At 44.2% G+C, this 18,231-nt stretch overlaps 2 protein-coding genes across 5 annotated transcripts in view; one reads left to right on the forward strand and one right to left on the reverse strand.

The window, feature by feature from the left end:
• Positions 1 to 10,908, reverse strand: part of LOC141049389 (FAST kinase domain-containing protein 1, mitochondrial-like) — a 35,034-nt gene extending 24,126 nt beyond the window's left edge. Inside the window, exons 1-5 of one of the 4 annotated variants that reach the window (XM_073545816.1) lie at positions 10,585 to 10,759; positions 9,383 to 9,438; positions 7,808 to 8,291; positions 7,665 to 7,733; positions 6,115 to 6,240 (exon numbers count right to left, since the gene is read on the reverse strand). In XM_073545816.1, the coding sequence (XP_073401917.1) occupies positions 6,115 to 6,240; positions 7,665 to 7,733; positions 7,808 to 8,142 (530 nt within the window). In that variant the 5' untranslated portion in view covers positions 8,143 to 8,291; positions 9,383 to 9,438; positions 10,585 to 10,759. The other 3 variants (XM_073545817.1, XM_073545815.1, XM_073545818.1) reach the window with 3 other exon arrangements.
• Positions 10,909 to 10,981: 73 nt separating this feature from the next.
• Positions 10,982 to 18,231, forward strand: part of PPIG (peptidylprolyl isomerase G) — a 39,688-nt gene continuing 32,438 nt past the window's right edge. Inside the window, exons 1-3 of the mRNA XM_073545823.1 lie at positions 10,982 to 11,121; positions 17,076 to 17,144; positions 18,099 to 18,173. Of these exons, the coding sequence (XP_073401924.1) occupies positions 17,084 to 17,144; positions 18,099 to 18,173 (136 nt within the window). The 5' untranslated portion in view covers positions 10,982 to 11,121; positions 17,076 to 17,083. The remainder of the gene's footprint in view (positions 11,122 to 17,075; positions 17,145 to 18,098; positions 18,174 to 18,231) is intronic.

Here is an 18,231-nt window from a genome sequence, read left to right on the forward strand (position 1 = left end):
CTCTGCCTTTTCAGCCCAGGAGGTCGCCACGGCTCTTGTGGAATGAGCCTTGATGCCGTCAGGAATCGGGATACCACTAGCTGAGTAGGCTACACTAATGGCCTCCCTAATCCATTAGCAATAGTCCCTTTCGAAACCCCATAGCCTTTCCTGGCACCCTGAAAAGCTACGAATAGGGACTGGGACTTTCTCCACTGGCTAGTGACAGATATGTATTCTAATAGAGCTCTCTTAACATCCAAACTATGGAATTTTTCCTCCCCCGAATTTTTTGGATTCTTGCAGAAGGATAGGAAGACAATCTCCTGACCCCGATGGAAATCTGATTCTACCTTAGGCAGATAAGCGGGGTCTGTTCTTAACACCACCCTATCCTGAAAAACTTGTGTATAAGGTGGATTTACCGAGAGAGCCTGTAAGTCGCTTATTCTGCGGGCTGACGTAAGGGCCACTAAAATGATCGTCTTTAGGGTCAGAAACTTTAGGGGTAGCTGGTGTAACGGCTCATACGGTTCCTTTGTAAGGGCCTCTAGCACTAGGTTTAAATTCCAGGGGGCTATTCTGGGTATTGGGATAGGCCTAGCTCTATGGCAGGATTTAATGAATCTGGATACCCATCTATTTGATGCCAATTTGCAGTTGTAGAGCGCCCCTAGTGCAGACACCTGAACCTGAAGCGTGTTCACCGCTAACCCCCATCTGCAACCCCGATTGTAAGAACTCCAGGATGGCACTAATCGGGGGTTCTTTTTCTAACGGCTTACCTAGGAACTGTAGCAACTTATTCCATGTTCTGCCGTAGATGTTAGTCGTCACTGGTTTCCTACTCTTTAGCAGGGTGGCCACCAACCCGGGGGAGAACCCTCTCCATTAAAAGCGACCTTTCAAATTCCACGCCGTCAGATGGAATCCCTTGACCTGAGCGTGGAATATTGGGCCTTGAGCTAGTAGGTCCGGGATTTCTGGCAGAACCCATGGATTGGAGAGGGACATTCTTTGTAGTAGAGAAAACCAGGGCCTTTTCGGCCAAAACGGGGCTATTAGAATCACCCTGGCTTGATCATTTCTGATCTTCCTGACAACTGTTGGGATCAGAGCCACTGGGGCGGAACGCATAAGCTAGCCTGAAGTTCCACTGGATGTGCAATGAGTCCACTGCCCATGGCTTTTCCCTCGGGTTTAGAGAGCAAAACCTGTTTGCCTGTTGTGCTTGTTGGCAAAGAGGTCTATTACTGGTTCCCCCAAAGCTGCGTTATTTTTTGAAAAATGGACCGATTTAGCACCCATTCTCCTTGCCTCAGGGTATTGCGACTCAGAAAATCTGCCTCTATATTTTCTGCCCCTTTTATGTGTAAGGCTGTCAAGGAGTGCAGGTGTTCCTCTGCTCTGCTCAGAATGTCGCTCGCCGCTTTCATTAGGGAGTGTGATCTTGTCCCCCCTTGGTGGTTGATATATGCCACTGTTACTCTGCTGTCCGACATGATGCGTACATTGCGACCCTGGAGTAATGGAATGAAGTGACTTAGGGCCTTGTTCACTGCCCACAGTTCTCTTAGGTTGGAAGATGCCTCCCTTTCTTGAGGTGTCCAGGAGCCCTGGCCTATGAGGCCCCTTAGGTGTGCCCCCCACCCCGAGGAGCTTGCATCTTTTAAAATCACATCTGTCGTCTGTCTGTCCCACGGTATTCCTGAGGTCAGATTTGTACCGTCCAGCCACCAGTTGAGAGAGTCTCTGGTTTTTACGGAAAGCTCCAGCTTTCCTTCTAAACGCCCTCTTAGCGATCATTGTGCTGATATCTCCCCCTGGAGTTGTCGGGTGTGAAATTGAGCCCACCTGACCGCCGGAATACAGGACGTTAGGGTACCTAGTAGGGACATTGTCCTTCTCAATGTCATACATGGTTGGTTTCGGGCCGCCAAGGCCAGATTCTGTACCTTCTCTATTTTGGACTCTGGGAGCAGACACGCCTGCCTTTCTGAATCCAGTATAAATCCCAGGAAGGTCTGTTTTTTTAGGGGTTGTAATTTCGATTTTTTTGAAATTATCCACCTTAATTCTTGCAAGGTGTCAGTCACCCGGCTCAACTGTGCCGTGCAGTGGTCCTCTGAGCTGCCCACTATAAGGAAATCGTCCAAGTATGGTATTATGACCATATCGTGAATCCGGAGAAAGGCTGTCACCTCCGCTATGACCTTGGTGAAAACTCTCGGGGCTATGGATATGCCAAATGGAAGAGCTCTGAACTGGAAATGCCTCAGTACACCTTGGATATAAAGCGTTACCCTCAAGTATTTTTGGTAATCTGGATGGATAGGGATGTGATAATATGCATCCTTTAAGTCGTCTACGGCCATAAAACAATCTTGATGTAGTAGCTTCACGGCCGTAGCCACTGACTCCATCTTGAAGGACTGGTTTCTTATCCATCGATTGAGCCGACTGAGATTTATAATCGTCCTGAATGATTGATCCAGTGTTTTTATCAGAAAAAGGGTGAATAGAACCCCCTTCCTTCCTGTGTGTGTGGAACCTCATAAAGTACCCGCTTGTCTATCAGGCTCAGGATCTCCGCTTCTAAGGCCAACTGTTCTTCGGTCACCTTCCTGATGGGTGTAATGACAACCACGGGTTTTGGTTGGCAAATAAAGGGGATTCTCAGGCCTTCTCTTAAGATGCCCAGGATCCAGGTATTGGAGATCTTTTCCCAGGCCTGGAAAAAAAGAGTGCCAATCTCCCCCCCACTGGAATACTGGCGTCATTGTGGTGATTTCTTTGAGGTGGAGGTGCTTCCACCAAACATAAATCCCAACTCTTTTTTCCTTTTATCCTCCCACCTTCTCCTGTCGGCCAGAGGAAGCCCTCTACTGAATCTTCCCCTCCGAAAGGGCTGTCTCCTCTGTTCCGTCAGGAACCTGGGGAAGCCTTTTTTCCTATCACTTGCTTTCTCCAGGATATCGTCCAAGTTCTTGCCGAATAAGAACCGATCATCACAGGGGAGAGAGCACAATTTAGCTTTAGACTGTAGATCACCCGGGCAGCCCTTAAGCCATAACGCGCGTCCGGCAGCATTTGATAGTCCCGCTGCCCTAGTTGTCAACCTCATAGAGTCCGCCGAGGTATCTGCCAAAAAAGCTGCTGCCCCGTGCAAGATACATATCTGCAAATATTTTCTCTCTTGGGACCTTTGATGCCAGCTTCTCTTCTAACTTCTGCAGCCAGATCATGAGGGAACGTGCCGTGCAGGTGCCTGCTATCGCCGGCTTTAGTCCCCCTGCTGTCGCTTCCCACGCGTGCTTCAAATATGAGTCCGCCTTTTTGTCCAGCAGGTCCCTAAGAACCCCTGAGTCTTCCAAGGGCAGGGCCGACTTTTTGGAAGACCTGGATACTGCTGCATCTATTATTGGGACTTTGTCCCATATCTCCGCATCCTTGTGCTCAAAGGGGTATTCGTCTCTAAGAGGTGGACGGAAGGGCCCCAGATTTTTCGGGTTTCCTCCACTCTCTCTCAATAAGCGCCTGGATCTTCTCGTTCACTGGAAAGGTTCGTTTTTTCCTCTCTTGAAGCCCCCCAAACATGACATCCTCTAGGGTTTTAGCCACCCTTTCTTCCTGTAGGCCCATTGTGGTTCTAATGGCCTTTAGGAGAGCATCTGTATCTTCTACAGGGAAACATGGCTTACCCCCCGTGTTACTGTCTGAGGAGTCAGAGGAGGATGCCTGTTCCGCCTGAGACGATGCTGATCAGGAATCTGAGGGAGAACTAGGGGGATTCTTCCTACTTTTCTTCCCTTTTTTCAATAGGGTCTTAATTGAACCCTCCATTTCTGACCTGAGGGCGGATATCAAATTGGCTGCAAAACTAGGCGCTTCCTCCACCATGGTCCGCTGAATGCAAGAGGCACAGAGATCTTTCTGCCAGTCTCTTGCTAAGGGAGTTTTACATATAGCACAGTCCCTATTGTTCTTCTTGCTTCCTGCTTTTTTGGGCCTTTCCTACTGGGTAAAGCATACAACAGAGAATCCCTATTAACATAAATGCTAGCATTCACGAAGATCACTCACCACCCGTAATCAAGGGTACCAGACTCGGAGGCTGCGTCGGAGCACGTGACCTGTGCTCTCTGGACCTTGAGGATTCTCCCGATCTGCGGCTGGGGCGGCTGCTACTTGAGCGGCTTCCATGTTTGCCTGAGGGTTGTGAGGGAGGCAGAGACAGCGATCTCTCCTGCTCCGACTCCATTTTCCACCGTCTCCCCCGCCGCTGGTCCTTGATTATATGCAGCCTCTGCCGGTGGTGTCTCCTCCTCTCCCCCCTGCGACCGCCGGCCGACCGCTTCAGAAAAGCCGGCCAGCGTCGCACCCGGCGCCATGACACCGTCGCCCTGTGCTGACGTCAGCCGGCGCACCCACAATCCATAGCGCCGCTGACATCAGCGGCCGGAAGCCAGCGTCTCTCCCCTGCCACGGGGATCGAGATGCGGCGAGCGTGAGGGGAGGGCGGCGCGGTGGGGGCTCCCCGTAGCCACCGGGATCCCACCCGCGCCCACACGAACCCGGAGCCCAGAGGAAGACCGGGGACTGTGCTTCCAGGACCCGACGGCCGGCGCTACAGGTAAGTTACCTGTTCTTCCCGCGCCAGGACGGGCCTGGGTCCCTTTCTTTTGCTTTTTTTTTTCCTTCTTTCTTCGCCCATGACAGGCACCGCCACAGTGGGATTCCTTCCAGGACAGGAACCCAACTGAAGCGGGGGAGAGGTGCCGCCCCTTATGTCTCAGTAGGTTCCTGTCCTGGCGGGGCGGATCCCTCTCTCAGGTGTGCTGTCATGGGTGAAGGGAAAAATGGGGATTTTATCAAAACTACAGAATGCAGCCCAATAAGTGACACATTGCTGGAATCAGGGTCTCTGCCCCTACATCATGCTGCTCTCCGATGGATCAAAATAAGACGTAACCCAAGTTTTTTTCCCACGGATCACTCAGTCCGATAAAATAAATACATATTGGACATGTGCACAACCCCAGTGAATATCATAGTTACGAGCACTGACAGCACTCGTCTAAAAAAATTGGTCTTGCGCACGAGCCCAAATAGCGAATTAATCAAATTAATCTCTCTTCCTTAACTATATATCAGCAGAAAGCACTGGATCGGCATTGGCTTCAGCATGGAACTTACAGTACCAGATTTGGCAATTTTTTATATATTTTTTTATTAAAACAGTTGAGCATGGTAAATTTTTTCCCTTTTACACATTCTAGAATTTTTTTTTATTGTTTTCATTTGTGTGTCACTACAGATCAATATGGTCTTTTTTTGTAGACAAGTACTATTTTGCCTTATGTAATTATCAGCAGTATTTTTAATACCATTGGTTGCTTCAGTCAGTATATGGGAGTATTACATTTCAAAAATTTTGTGTATTTTCTTAGTTTGTGCAGTGATGACATTGAAGGTTAGTTGCACCAGTCTCTGCCTATAGAATTCTATGGGTGAAAAACAAATTAAAAAAAAAAAATATATATAAGCAAGATTTAGTAGAAAAATTACCTGTTATTATTATTTTTTATTCTTAATGTAAAATAACAGATATCAACAAGGCTGGAATCTGGGGGCGTGTCCTATTAGAACACAACAGGCGGAGCTGATGGACCCAAGATGGCTGCTCCCATGAACTGCATTCACCATGACTTTGGCAGAACTAAAATGACTGCCTTAACAGTCCTATTGGTTCCAAAGGTAATTGATTGTATATTTAGTTATAAGTGCTCTCTCTTTACTGTAAAATAACTTGGTATGTTTGATGGTGATCCGTCCACTTTAAGGGGTTAAAGCAGACCACTCCTCCTTGGCTGCTTAAAGGAAACCTGTCAAGTCCCTCAGGACTCCAAAATTGCTCACATGATGATTTACTTGCCATAATCCAGCAATAAAATCATGCCCTTCTTGTAGCATAAAGTGCTGCACATCAGCCCCATTTCTATTGCGCTCACTCACACGTGCTTTGGAAGCATATGGACTGTGAAGACAATCATCTTGGCTCTGAGAAAGCCACCGTGACCAGACAGGATCCCTTTAAATCTCTTCCAGTAGTCTTGGATACTGCTGAACGCTTACCTGATATTTTGTATGTTCTCCAGGTCCGTGTTCAGGGCATTGGCTACCTTTCCCATTAATGGACTGCTGTCCAGATCTAGTTTTTCCAAACAAACTGAAAATTTCGACAACGTCTCTGGTTCAAACCTGAGACGGGTAAAAACATACGATCATCACAAAAATTATCAAATAAACACAAAATAACGGACAATGCGCCATACCGTCATATAGGTTAAAATCCAAAGATTTCTTTATAAAAAGTTATTTATTGATTCCTGCTGCGTTTCGCCATCGATCCTTCTTCAGAGGGGATGAAATCCTGCTGGACTCCCATTAAGATGTAATTTACTTTATATACGAGATCATTAATTCTGCCCATTTGCTTTTGTTACAGCCAAGCTCTTCACAACCTGGCGGCAATTTCTAGTCCACACTTTCTGTCCCCTAATTCAGCAGCAAAGTCGCAGAAATGGATGTATTACCTTCACTTCTCGTGAAAGCACCAATGCATGCAAACAATGCAAACAAATACATTTCGAAGAAATGGAGAAGAGGTGTATTATACTTCGAAGCATGTCGCATAAAACCGTATGTCTAATTAAAGCTCTGCTATGTATGAAGGGGAGAGTATGATCAAACTCAGAAGATCCCCAGGAAGCACACATGAAATTTGTGAGTTTGTAAATAGCAATGAATATTGATCAAATAGGTCATAGTTATTACAGTCAAAACTATCAATGGTCATCTCTTCCATAGAAATAGATCTCAAGATGGGTTTCTTTTATCAGGACACACAGGAAAGCCGAGAGAGGAGCCCGCAGCACCGAGGAAAAGCAGGGTGCTGATGGGTGCTGCAGTTTTAGCAGATAAGATTTGTGAAGCTGGGTGCACAAAAGGGGCAGAAGAAGGTGAGAAAAGACACAAAGGTGCAAAAAAGAAGCTTAATAGTCATGCAGATATCGTGCTTTGTAAAAAAATAAAAAGGAATGCGATTGTGGGAATAACTAATACATTTTCACTCATCTATAAAATAGGTGAAAAATATTTGGTAATTAACCACTGATGACTTGAAATGGGGGACATAATCATAAATGAGTTTTGCCTTTTTTTCCTTTATATCACCCCAGAGGGTTAGACAGAGCAGAGGCTTGAACGCATCTCCATGCAACTCCTTTTCACCATGGAGGTGCAGGCGTTCAAGCCATCACTAGGGCCCCAGTAATGAGATACTGGTCTAATGTTTCTCACCAGTTCACTCTGGAATAACTTTTCATCCATCGCCTATTGAGATAGATGTTCATTAGTTTTCCTAATAATCCTATCTTTTTAGGTTTAGTTTTTAGAGTCCACAATTGCAAAAGTTCAGGACTCCACTGTCCAGGCTGTGCGTCTTGTCTCATGTATACAATGCGACAATGAAATGCTATAATGAAATGCTATGACGTGTATATCAGTGGAAGAAGAGGGGTACAACGTGGAAAAGCTTTGGGTGAACCTCAAGAGCTAAAGCTGGACTACTAAATGTCAAACTGGCTCCTGGGATTGGTAATCAAACATTCCACCAGACTTACTTTTCCAGTCTTCTCCAGCCTTCCATTAGCAGCTGCTGCACCAAAGAGTCGTGCGCTTCCACATTAAACCTTGAAATACAGAATACAACAATGGTAAACGAGATGTGACATAAGGACAGAGCAATGGAGCAAGTGCCTCATACCTTATAACAGCATACAACGTATTCACCAAAGTGGTGTTGTTCATAAAGTCAATTTTATTTTCTGCCAGGATCCGAAGAGCAATAAATTCTGGGTGATTTCGGACGGTTTCATAATTTGCGTTTGCACTTGACTTCCCCTTCTGAAGCTCCCATAATGTATTGATTGCGCAGCCCACATGATGGACTGTAAGCTTAGATTTATGGATGCCAACGAGTTGAAAAATCTGGAATTGGTTTGTGCAAGTCATCAACTGATCCAGGAGCGGATCCGAACTCATACTATGCATCTGCAAGAAGCGCAGAGAAAGAGGCAAAGCCCTCCTCCAGCAGAACATGTCTGGACTATACGAAAGGATTAGGACATTAGAGAAATAAAAATATTCTGTGTCTTTTCTTCTAACATCTTCTTAGAAAGTGGATATTCCTGTCTCTGGAGAAGATCTTGTTATTTCAAGATATGAGAAGACATTCTGATTAAAGCCATCTGTAAAGAGAGAGAGAGGAAAAAAATAAAAAGAATAATATCATAGTGTATCCACAACTTATTATTAAGGTTGTGTTCTTTCCACATACAGTTATTTTTCCAGACTTTTTTTTTAGTATCTGATGATAAAAACAAACCTACTGAGGCAAAAGGACATCAAGGAAGATTGCCCCCTACCCACACTCTATGAATGATCGGATGGAGGTGTCAGACCCATTTTATCCATGTAATTACATGGTGAGCTTAAAGGGCGATTTCTAATTTAGTAAATCATCCCTCTTCTAAGGATGGATAGAGGTTGACTTACTGGTTGCTGGGGGCCCCAACATCTCATACCCTCAAAAATCCCCAAAAAAAGAACACTGGAGCTTATAAACCAAGCAAAGCACTCAGCTATTTCCAGCAGTCCCGTACACAGTGAATGGTGTGGAGGTTGAGCGTGTGCACCTATCACTTCTTTCGAGATTGGACTATGCAAAACCTGGTTCCCAGTTTCAAGAGCCCCTTCCTCAGGATCGCCAGGGATCCTAGCGATAAGAACCCCAAAAAAACAATATGCTACGGGAGGGGATAACGCAATATCTTTGGAATAACCCTTTAAGTCACTTTAAGGTTTTAAATTTACACTTCTGTCAAGTAAAATGAACAGTGATCTTTAGTATCATAAGCAGCCTGCCTTAGACACTGGCGGCATAAAATTAGGATATGTCACCTATGCTGACTGCCTGGGGATGCGACAACTATGACCCCCTACAGAATGCTATGGAAGCCATGAGCCATTTTATTTCTAGTAATCCTTGCTGGCTGTCTCCAGGTTACTATTAAAAAGAATCTGTTGCTTGATTTTTGCTGCCAAACAACAGGCAGCATTAATCAGAGCCTGGCTGCCTGATTGCAGCAAGGGATATTTTTTTTCAGAGCCAATATACTTTAAAGATCCGTCTGTGGACCACAAGAACAGAGAAGACTAGCCCAGAAGCATCTCCCTATGGCTTTTCCAAGGGCCACAGCAAGTTATTGACAGGTCCCTCCAATTGCGAATCACCCGATGCAGCCTGGTGATATACAAAGAAGAGTCAGACTAGTCTCACCTCCAACTATGGTCCTCGGCCGAAGACCATGCCACAGTCTTCCTATGGTGAAAGACCTGGAGAGATTAAAAAAACAAGAGGCGCTCCCTGTGTAACACTGTAGGCAACAGGTCAGGGTGAGTCAGGGGGTTGGTCGCTCATCTGAACAGGCTGCAGAACAACTACTTAAAGCAGAGGTCTCAAACTGCATTCCTCAAGGGTCGCAAACAAGTCATGTTTTCAGGATTTCCTTGTATTGCACAGGTGATAATTTAATCACCTACACAGATAATGATTCCAGCACCTTGTGCAATGCTAAAGAAATCTCAAAAACACGCATGGTTTGCGACCCTCGAGGAATGCAGTTTAAGACCCATGACTTAAAGAGTGATTTATTATGCAATCATGGCCGCCAAACGGAAAGAGTACACAACTAGAAAAGTAAAGAGGAGTGTGGTGGATCCCATAACAGGTCAATCCAGGCGGTAAATAAAAAACATTCAATTTATTGCAATGTTTTTTGGAGTAGAACCTACTGCTCCCTTAAGCATACCTGAGGAATAACCGTAGTAAGCAGCAGCGCCCGGGATCGGCCGCTCTCCTCTTTCCTTTAATGGTGAAGGATCTGTAACACGAAACTGTCTTCCACAACCTCACCTTTGGCTGTTCTTCACCCAGTTTTAAGCCTCTTACACAGCCATTTCTGTTTCAGTCAAAGACTGTATTTTACCCAACCTATTGAAATGATGATCATTATCCCCAGTTTTGTAAAAACATCCATGACTTTGCGCGAGTGTACCGTGAAGAATCGATGCTTTGATCTGGATTTAGTTTCCTTCTCTTTCATTCTCTTTGCATTTTGTTAATTAATAAAGTATTAGCCCTTCTATTTGTTAAAGCATTCTTGCTCTGTAGAATTTTTTTTTCACACACGCCTAAAACTTTTGCAATTCTTAAAAAAAAAAAAAAAAAAAAAAAAAAAAAAATCACAAATAAATTCTCCCAGCGATTCCTACCGGCCACCAACCGCGAGCGGTCTGACGAATCAGCAAAAAAGTAAAGCGCTGGAGAGTTAGCCCGAGGCGTCTACGTCTAATAACGCCATTTTTTCAAATCCTTTCGCCATTTAATTGTATCGATCGCTCGGCTCATTCATAACCAGAATCGTAAATACAAATCTATTTTTTCAGTAAATTGAATAAAATTAAATAAAACATGCTTACACTTGATGAGGGCGTGATTTGTTTTATTCTTGGACCTGGAGGACAACTCCAAACTCCTGCAGGAGCCTCAAAGACATGTGAGACAGTCGCACACTTCCTGTCGCACAGCTGACGTCATCCTGAAAGCCCTGCATCCTTCCACAGCCCAAGAACAAAGTTTGGTTGACGTGAAAAAAAACAAACAAACCTAAAGGCGTAACAAGATCTCGCGAGAAGTTCAGGCCAGTCACTATCAGTCGAAAGCGAATCATCTCGTTCGCCATCCAACCCATATCGGATTCGGAGCGGCCATCTTCCCTTGCAGTTGAGGTGGAGCGATTCGATCGGCGTTCGTTGTCTCCTGTCTGTGTGTTCTCCGCGCTCAATGCTGAGGAGGAGGGAGGCGGACCCGGGCCGGATGGTGCAGTTCTCGTTGTCTTCCCGTACACTTCTGCTTCCGTGAGTCCTTCACCTGCCTCTCACAGTGCGGGGGACACTGGCTGGACCTCGTCTTTGCAGTTCGCACGGTGTGTGTGTCTGTCTGCCGTCCGGCCTGAGGTGAGGATGTATTTAATGCATGCACACGTCGTTTCCTCCTGCGGGGCTGTTTCTTGTGGCCGCACATAAGCCGTGTACATCAGTCCAGCTGTGAGTGGAAGGTCCATAACTAGCACTTTACTGCAGAACTACTAGTCCCAGGATGCACCAGGGACACAAGTCATGGCTAATCCGCGCTAATTTCAAGAAACCATTCATTCATTGGTTCAGATGAGTAGAACTACATGTCCCAGCACGTATCCTTAGCTGTTAGTATCTACAGATCCGGACTGGCATCGTGCTAGATCGGCTGCAGCGCAGGCAAGGCATGCTGGGTGTTGTAGTTTTTGTGATGTCAAGAGCCACAGAGATGGAAATCAGCCAATTAATGTAGCTGGGAATGAACTTTCCTGACTACTTCCCTGCAGGAAACTAGATGAGAAGCGCAGTAGTCAGAGGACGTCCTGTAATGTACGGTATGAGGATGGAAATGCAACCTGTCTTCGGCACTCGTAGCAGTTGATCCGGTTGTCAGACCTCCACTGATCGGCCTTTCCTACCTGAGTGGACATCCCCTTTAAGCAGGGCTGTGGAGTCGGTAAGCCACAGTTGCGACTCCGACTCCTGGATTTTATCAGACTCCGGCTCCGGCTCCTTCATACATGGCCAATTCATAACAACAAATTTACTGCTGTAAAATATTAAACATCGTGCTTATTCAGTTTCTCACCATCATATAAGTAATCAGACCACTTAGAGCAAAAACTACATTTATTAGAATACAATTAGAATATAGCAAATAACTTTTATAAACTTTTCTAAACTGTAAGTAAATATGCAATAAACACTTTTATGCAGTTAATAAGTAGAAATCTATAAGTTTGTCCTCAGAAAAAGTATTGCCTCTGTCAGATCCTCCTTCATGGATGCCCTCAAATCTGATCTAATTATTTTGAGAGCAGAGAACAACCTCTCTACACCAACTTGTGTTGGTGGCAAAGCAGTAACCACTCGGGCAACATCTCTGACAATGTCAGGATACAGAGGAATCGCTTGTTGCACTGTTATTTTTGATGAACGGTCAAATTTCTCAATTTCTTTTAGTGCACATGAAAAATTCTGCTGAAATGTACTGGCTGTGTTCCTTGATGGGGATGACTCTTCTTCTATGCGGGAACGCTTTGCACGGTCCTTGTGATCCAAATATTTTTCGAAATTAAATTCTTCATCAGTTGATGATGAGGGTGAAGATGTGGCAGGACGACCAAATTCTTCTTGTTCCTCCTGACTGTTCTGCAACCCTTTCATCCTTACTGCTATTTCAAACAGAGCTTCTTTTCCTTTACTTAGCTGTTGATCATCTAGAAGAATCCGATGCATTGGGTCTACATAAACAGCTGCCAAAAGAATGTTATTTTGTAATAGTAGCTCCTCTCTCCGTTTCATTGATGTAGCAATGCCACTTGCAATTAACCCTCCTCTTTGGGACAGGCGAAACATCAGGTTCTTCCACTCCTTTAAGAAAATACCTGGAGTTAAGTCCTCTGCTTGTAATTTTTTAGTCACTGTAAATGGGTGCTCTAGCAATTTTTCCATCTCAGTCACCTGATTCCACTGACTTTCATTTAGCGTCAGTTGAGGGTTAGCCATGTCTACAAGAAAGGTTTTCGGTTCAACCAAGCGCTGAATAGTACTGCCCCATCGTGTGGCTTGATCAATAATTGCCCCTTTTCCAGCACGTCTCTTCAAAATTGAGTCAACTTTAGGGGTTCTGGCAACAGTAGCCAATTTTCTCACCTTGCCAATCAGTGCAGCAGCATGTCCTTCTTGCAGACTGTCTCTTATAGCCAGCTGTAGCGTATGCACAACACAGCGCATGTGATGAATGAAAGAACATATTGACACAGTTTCAACAAGATCATCTAAACTATCATGTTGCTGTTCATCTGAAGCAACTTCAGTTGGCTCCTCAGTTACAATACTGTGTTCCTCTATTTCAAACATTTCTGTGTCTGTGGACCCAGAATGTTCTTCTAGCTGCTGGTCACCATCATTACTCTCATTCATTAGCTTAATAGTACTTATCATATTTGAAGCATTGTCAGTTATGACAGAAAGAACTTGCTCTTTTTTAAGTTCATAGTCTTGCAGAACCTTTTCCACCAAGACCTGGAGAAACTCACTGGTGTGATGAGCTTTGGTGTCTTTTACTGCCAATGTCTTGGTAACTATTTCATTTTTGTCACAAACAAATCGGACATTGATGGCAAAATAGTTCACTCTGTGACGTGTGCAGGCATCCATTTTAAGAAACAGAAAGCGTCCCTTGAGAGTTTTTTTAAGTTCTTCCTTTTGTTTAAAAGCTCCTTCGATTACTAATTTTCTAATACTCTCTCTCTCCAGAGAAACACCAAGCTTGCGGGCCATTTCCCCATTCAGACACATAAAAGCTGGTCGTGAAAATAATGAAATAGGCACACTATCCTTTACAACAAGCTCTATGATCTGTTTTTTAAATGTATCTACTGTCATTGTCACAGTAACTTTGTCACTGACAAAATATCTTGCAACTGATGGCTGCAAAGTTCTCTGCTACTTTGTTTGGCTGGAAGAGCTGGGCACTGGTTCATTGGTTTGGATGCAGTCTTTCTCATCCACTGCTTTCAGTACTTCTGGATGAAAGCGCTATAAATGTCTCTTTAGATTAGAAGCTCTGGTAGGAGCATTTTTATCTTTGCCTGAATATGCACTCATCTTGGCTTCACAGCATTTGTTTTCGTCTGGATCATTTGTCATACACTGACAGACATAATGTTTTCTATCTTGAGTGATGGTGAAATGTTCAAATACAGCTGATTTAATGTGATGCTTCTTTGACATTCTCAGGTTTTTAATTCTGCATTCACAATCCAAATGACAATTGTTTTTCCTAAAAACAATTGTACAAAATTGCCAGGTCGTACAACTGATATAGAGGTCAGTAATACTGTTATTATTCCTCATGTACTCAGTTAACTGATGCAAAGTTTGTTGAAAGGATAATACTTCTTACAGTCTTCCTCTTCTGAGTAGCAGGCAGCTGTGAGATGCTTGGAAGATGCACACCTAGTATGATCTAGTCTAGAGGAGGAGCTTTACTACTAAGAATTTGCAACACATTTTCACTTTCAGTTTCATACATTGTAAGTAGGGGGGTTGGGGCAGCATGAGGTTAACCAAGTATAAGATTAGATAAGGGCAGTGGAAAACAGTGACACACAAGAAGTAAGAAATGTCTCTATCTCCAGCAGAACTGCTTATCACTGTTGTTCATAGTTTGATAGAACATATATATTTGAGTAACATTTATAAAATTCATATGAAAGTTCAATTATGAAATATTAATACATTTTTTTTTAAAGTCGGAGTCGGTACATTTCTACCGACTCCGACTCCAACCAAAACCAGGGCTGTGGAGTCGGTAAGCCAAACCTGCGACTCCGACTCCTCAATTTCCCTTACACCGACTCCAACTCCGACTCCACGACTCCGACTCCCACACATATTGCTTATATTTAAGTGAAAAATTTATTGTAGTACAATGTGAATCTCAGACATTTAATCATTTTTATGATCCAATAATCAAGATATTTAGATAGAACAGAATATACACTCACTGGCCACTTTATTAGGTACACCATGCTAGTAACGGGTTGGACCACCTTTTGCCTTCAGAACTGCCTCAATTCTTCGTGGCAGAGATTCAACAAGGTGCTGGAAGCATTCCTCAGAGATTTTGGACCATATTGACATGATGGCATCACACAGTTGGCGCAGATTTGTCGGCTGCACATCCCTGATGCGAATCTCCCGTTCCACCACATCCCAAAGATGCTCTATTGGATTGAGATCTGGTGACTGAGGAGGCCATTTGAGTACAGTGAACTCATTGTCATGTTCAAGAAACCAATCTGAGATGATTCGAGCTTTATGACATGGCGCATTATCCTGCTGAAAGTAGCCATCAGATGCCTGTTCTTAGCTGAGAGGAGTGGTACCCAGTGTGGTCTTCTGCTGCTGTAGCCCATCTGCCTCAAAGTTCGACGCACTGTGCGTTCAGAGATGCTCTTCTGCCTACCTTGGTTGTAACGGGTGGCAATTTGAGTCACTGTTGCCTTTCTATCAGCTCGAACCAGTATGCCCATTCTCCTCTGACCTCTGGCATCAACAAGGCATTTCCGGCCACAGAACTGCCGCTCACTGGATTTTTTTTCTTTTTCGGACCATTCTCTGTAAACCCTAGAGATGGTTGTGCGTGAAAATCCCAGTAGATCAGCAGTTTCTGAAATACTCAGACCAGCCCTTCTGGCACCAACAATCATGCCACGTTCAAAGGCACTCAAATCACCTTTCTTCCCCATACTGATGCTCGGTTTGAACTGCAGGAGATTGTCTTGACCATGTCTACATGCCTAAATGCACTGAGTTGCCGCCATGTGATTGGCTGATTAGAAATTAAGTCTTAACACACAGTTGGACAGGTGTACCTAATAAAGTGGCCAGTGAGTGTATATTGGTGTACTACCCGGTTTTCATTCTTTTTGGTACAGATATGATATGGATAGACAGATATGGATAAATGGATAGATAGAGCAGATTTCTAATCTGCTTTTGCTATTGAAAACATTATCTATGAGCTCAAAAACCTTTCAGGTGATGCAGTTTTTTAAAAAGATGATCAGCTTTTGCAGCTGAAAAACGTATCCTCAAAAAACACAGGAAAAACGCTGTGTGTGAATGTAGCCTTAGATCAGGAATATAACAGCCATTTATAGGACATTTCATAACTTTCCCAAACTCCTATGAAAAAATATTCAGCACATCCTGCATTGAACTACTGTACCCAATTTATTATATATTTTAGGAGTCGGTCCATTTTATACTGACTCCGACTCCACCAAAATGAGCACCGACTCCGACTCCACAGCCCTGACCAAAACTAACTCCGACTCCGACTCCACAGCCCTGCCTTTAAGGCATAACTTAGTAACCTGCTAAGGTGCCCTCGTTCACAGCTCTCCTCCCCTGAAAATACCTGTAAAAGAAGAAAGGGATATGTCTGATATGTGGCACCACTTATCTCTGGTCTTGTCCAGTGATTTAAAGGGGTCTTCTAGGGCTCTAAAGGGGTTTCCAACTTTTGGGTCTTTTTTTTTTTTTTTTTTTAGTGCATGTATTCAGGACTAAAAATTTATTTTTGCGATTGGGTTGCATTGAAAATGTTTTATCTTTTTACAAGCTGTTTGTTTCCCGCATACTCAGTGTGCGTCATAAATCAGCTGAGAGAAACTCAGAAGAGTTACAGGATCACTGACTGATTCTCAGTTAACTCAACTTGCAGCCGGCAATACATAAAAAATGAATTTTAGTCCCAAATACATGCATTTAATAAAAATAATATTGATGAACTATCCTCAGGAAAGTCTTTCAAAATCATAACTGCCAGATTATGACTCCCAGGACCCCCCACCAAACTGCAAAGAAAAGGGGCTAGGTATGCTTTTCATTGTAGCCACAGCGCCATGTACGTAGTAGTGGCTTGATCTGGTACTGCAGCACAGTCCTGTTCAGAAGAATGAGCAGCTGCGATATCAGGTACAGCTACTACAAGCTGTACGGCACTTTCACAAGTAAACAGTGAAGTGTAATAGTGCCCGGAGTCAGATCCCTACTAATTATATTAATGATCCAGCCAAAGGAGAAGTCATTAATAGTAAAGTGCTACCGAAATGTTTTACTGCAGATCAGCCCATGCACTCCTGAATGCATGCTGTTCTGCAGGATTTTGCAGCGACTGCTACCTCAGAGCTGTGCTTACATCCATAAGACCTGATGTAATGGTTTTTCAGGGAGCAGTAGAGCGGTGTAATATATACTTTAGTACCTTAAATAAAATAATGAGCAGTCTTCACATCCAATATCTTTTCTTTTTCCAGTGGAAATCATGGGGGTAAAAGTGCAGCGTCCTCGTTGTTTTTTTGATATAACAATCAACAATGTACCAGGTAATTGCCTTTTCCTTTATTATCTAATAAATACAAGTCTTTTATAATGATGGTGGCCGTCGGGTAATCTTTGTTGACTGGCCTAGGTAAAGCCGTGTTTGGCATCCAGTACGTCTCTGAGGATATTTGTTGGACTAGGATGGTCTCGGAGACGACCTCTTACAATATGTGATGTTTGGGGTGGTCTACCATTCTGTTTCCAACATCCCTGGTAGGGAGGGAGTCTCAGCCGATCAGGGTATTACATGGCTGCCACCCTGAAGACTGGTCATCATTGTAACACAAAGACGGCTCGTCTGAGTCTCTGGGGTAAAAAGATTAGCGTTGTGCATGACTGAGAAACGCGCCATTCAAAAGTTCGAATGTGTGACCACTACAGATGGGGCCCATCGAATCTTTCGGCCTGGTCGGTAATCTGAAAGCTGCCTCTTACATGTGACGCCAGGGTCCAACTAATGAAAAGAGGCGCAGATCTTGTGATGTAACAGGCGGTTTTTGGGGCTCCTTTCCAGCTGTCGCAGATTACTGTTGTAGCCAACGGCCAACTCTAGTGACCACTTCTGTTATTGACAGCGATTGTAGTGGTGGTCACACACGCATAATGAGAGACACTGGGTCCCTGTTGTGATCGGTGGTGGTCCAAGTGGTTTGACTCCCATCAGTCATACATCGCTCTCCTTTCCTGTGTTGCATGGAAAACCCCTCTAAGGTGGGCATATATAAGAGACAACTTGGCTATATCTGCACTGACATTGGGTGAGGCTTTCAGAAGAGCCATGAGGGCAGACGTACGGTCACCCCTTGCCCCAATTGCTTGCTTGGACTTCACTTACCCCGGAGAACTGACTGAGAGGTGAATGGGGGGTTTGTTCTGCGTGAACGAAGAACGTTACTGCCTGTTAGTAAATGAGTGACCATGTATGATATTACTTACTGCTCTATCTTCTCTCGCAGCTGGAAGAGTTGTCTTTGAACTGTTTACAGATGTCTGTCCAAAAACGTGTGAAAATTTTCGATGTCTTTGCACAGGTCAGTGGATGCATCTTAGTGTAAGTAAGGGCCGGAGATCCACTGCCGAGCTGTATTA

This window comes from Dendrobates tinctorius, unplaced genomic scaffold (assembly GCF_039654945.1).
Source record: "Dendrobates tinctorius isolate UK_male_01 unplaced genomic scaffold, ASM3965494v1 ptg000143l, whole genome shotgun sequence".
Taxonomy (NCBI): Eukaryota; Metazoa; Chordata; class Amphibia; order Anura; family Dendrobatidae; genus Dendrobates; species Dendrobates tinctorius.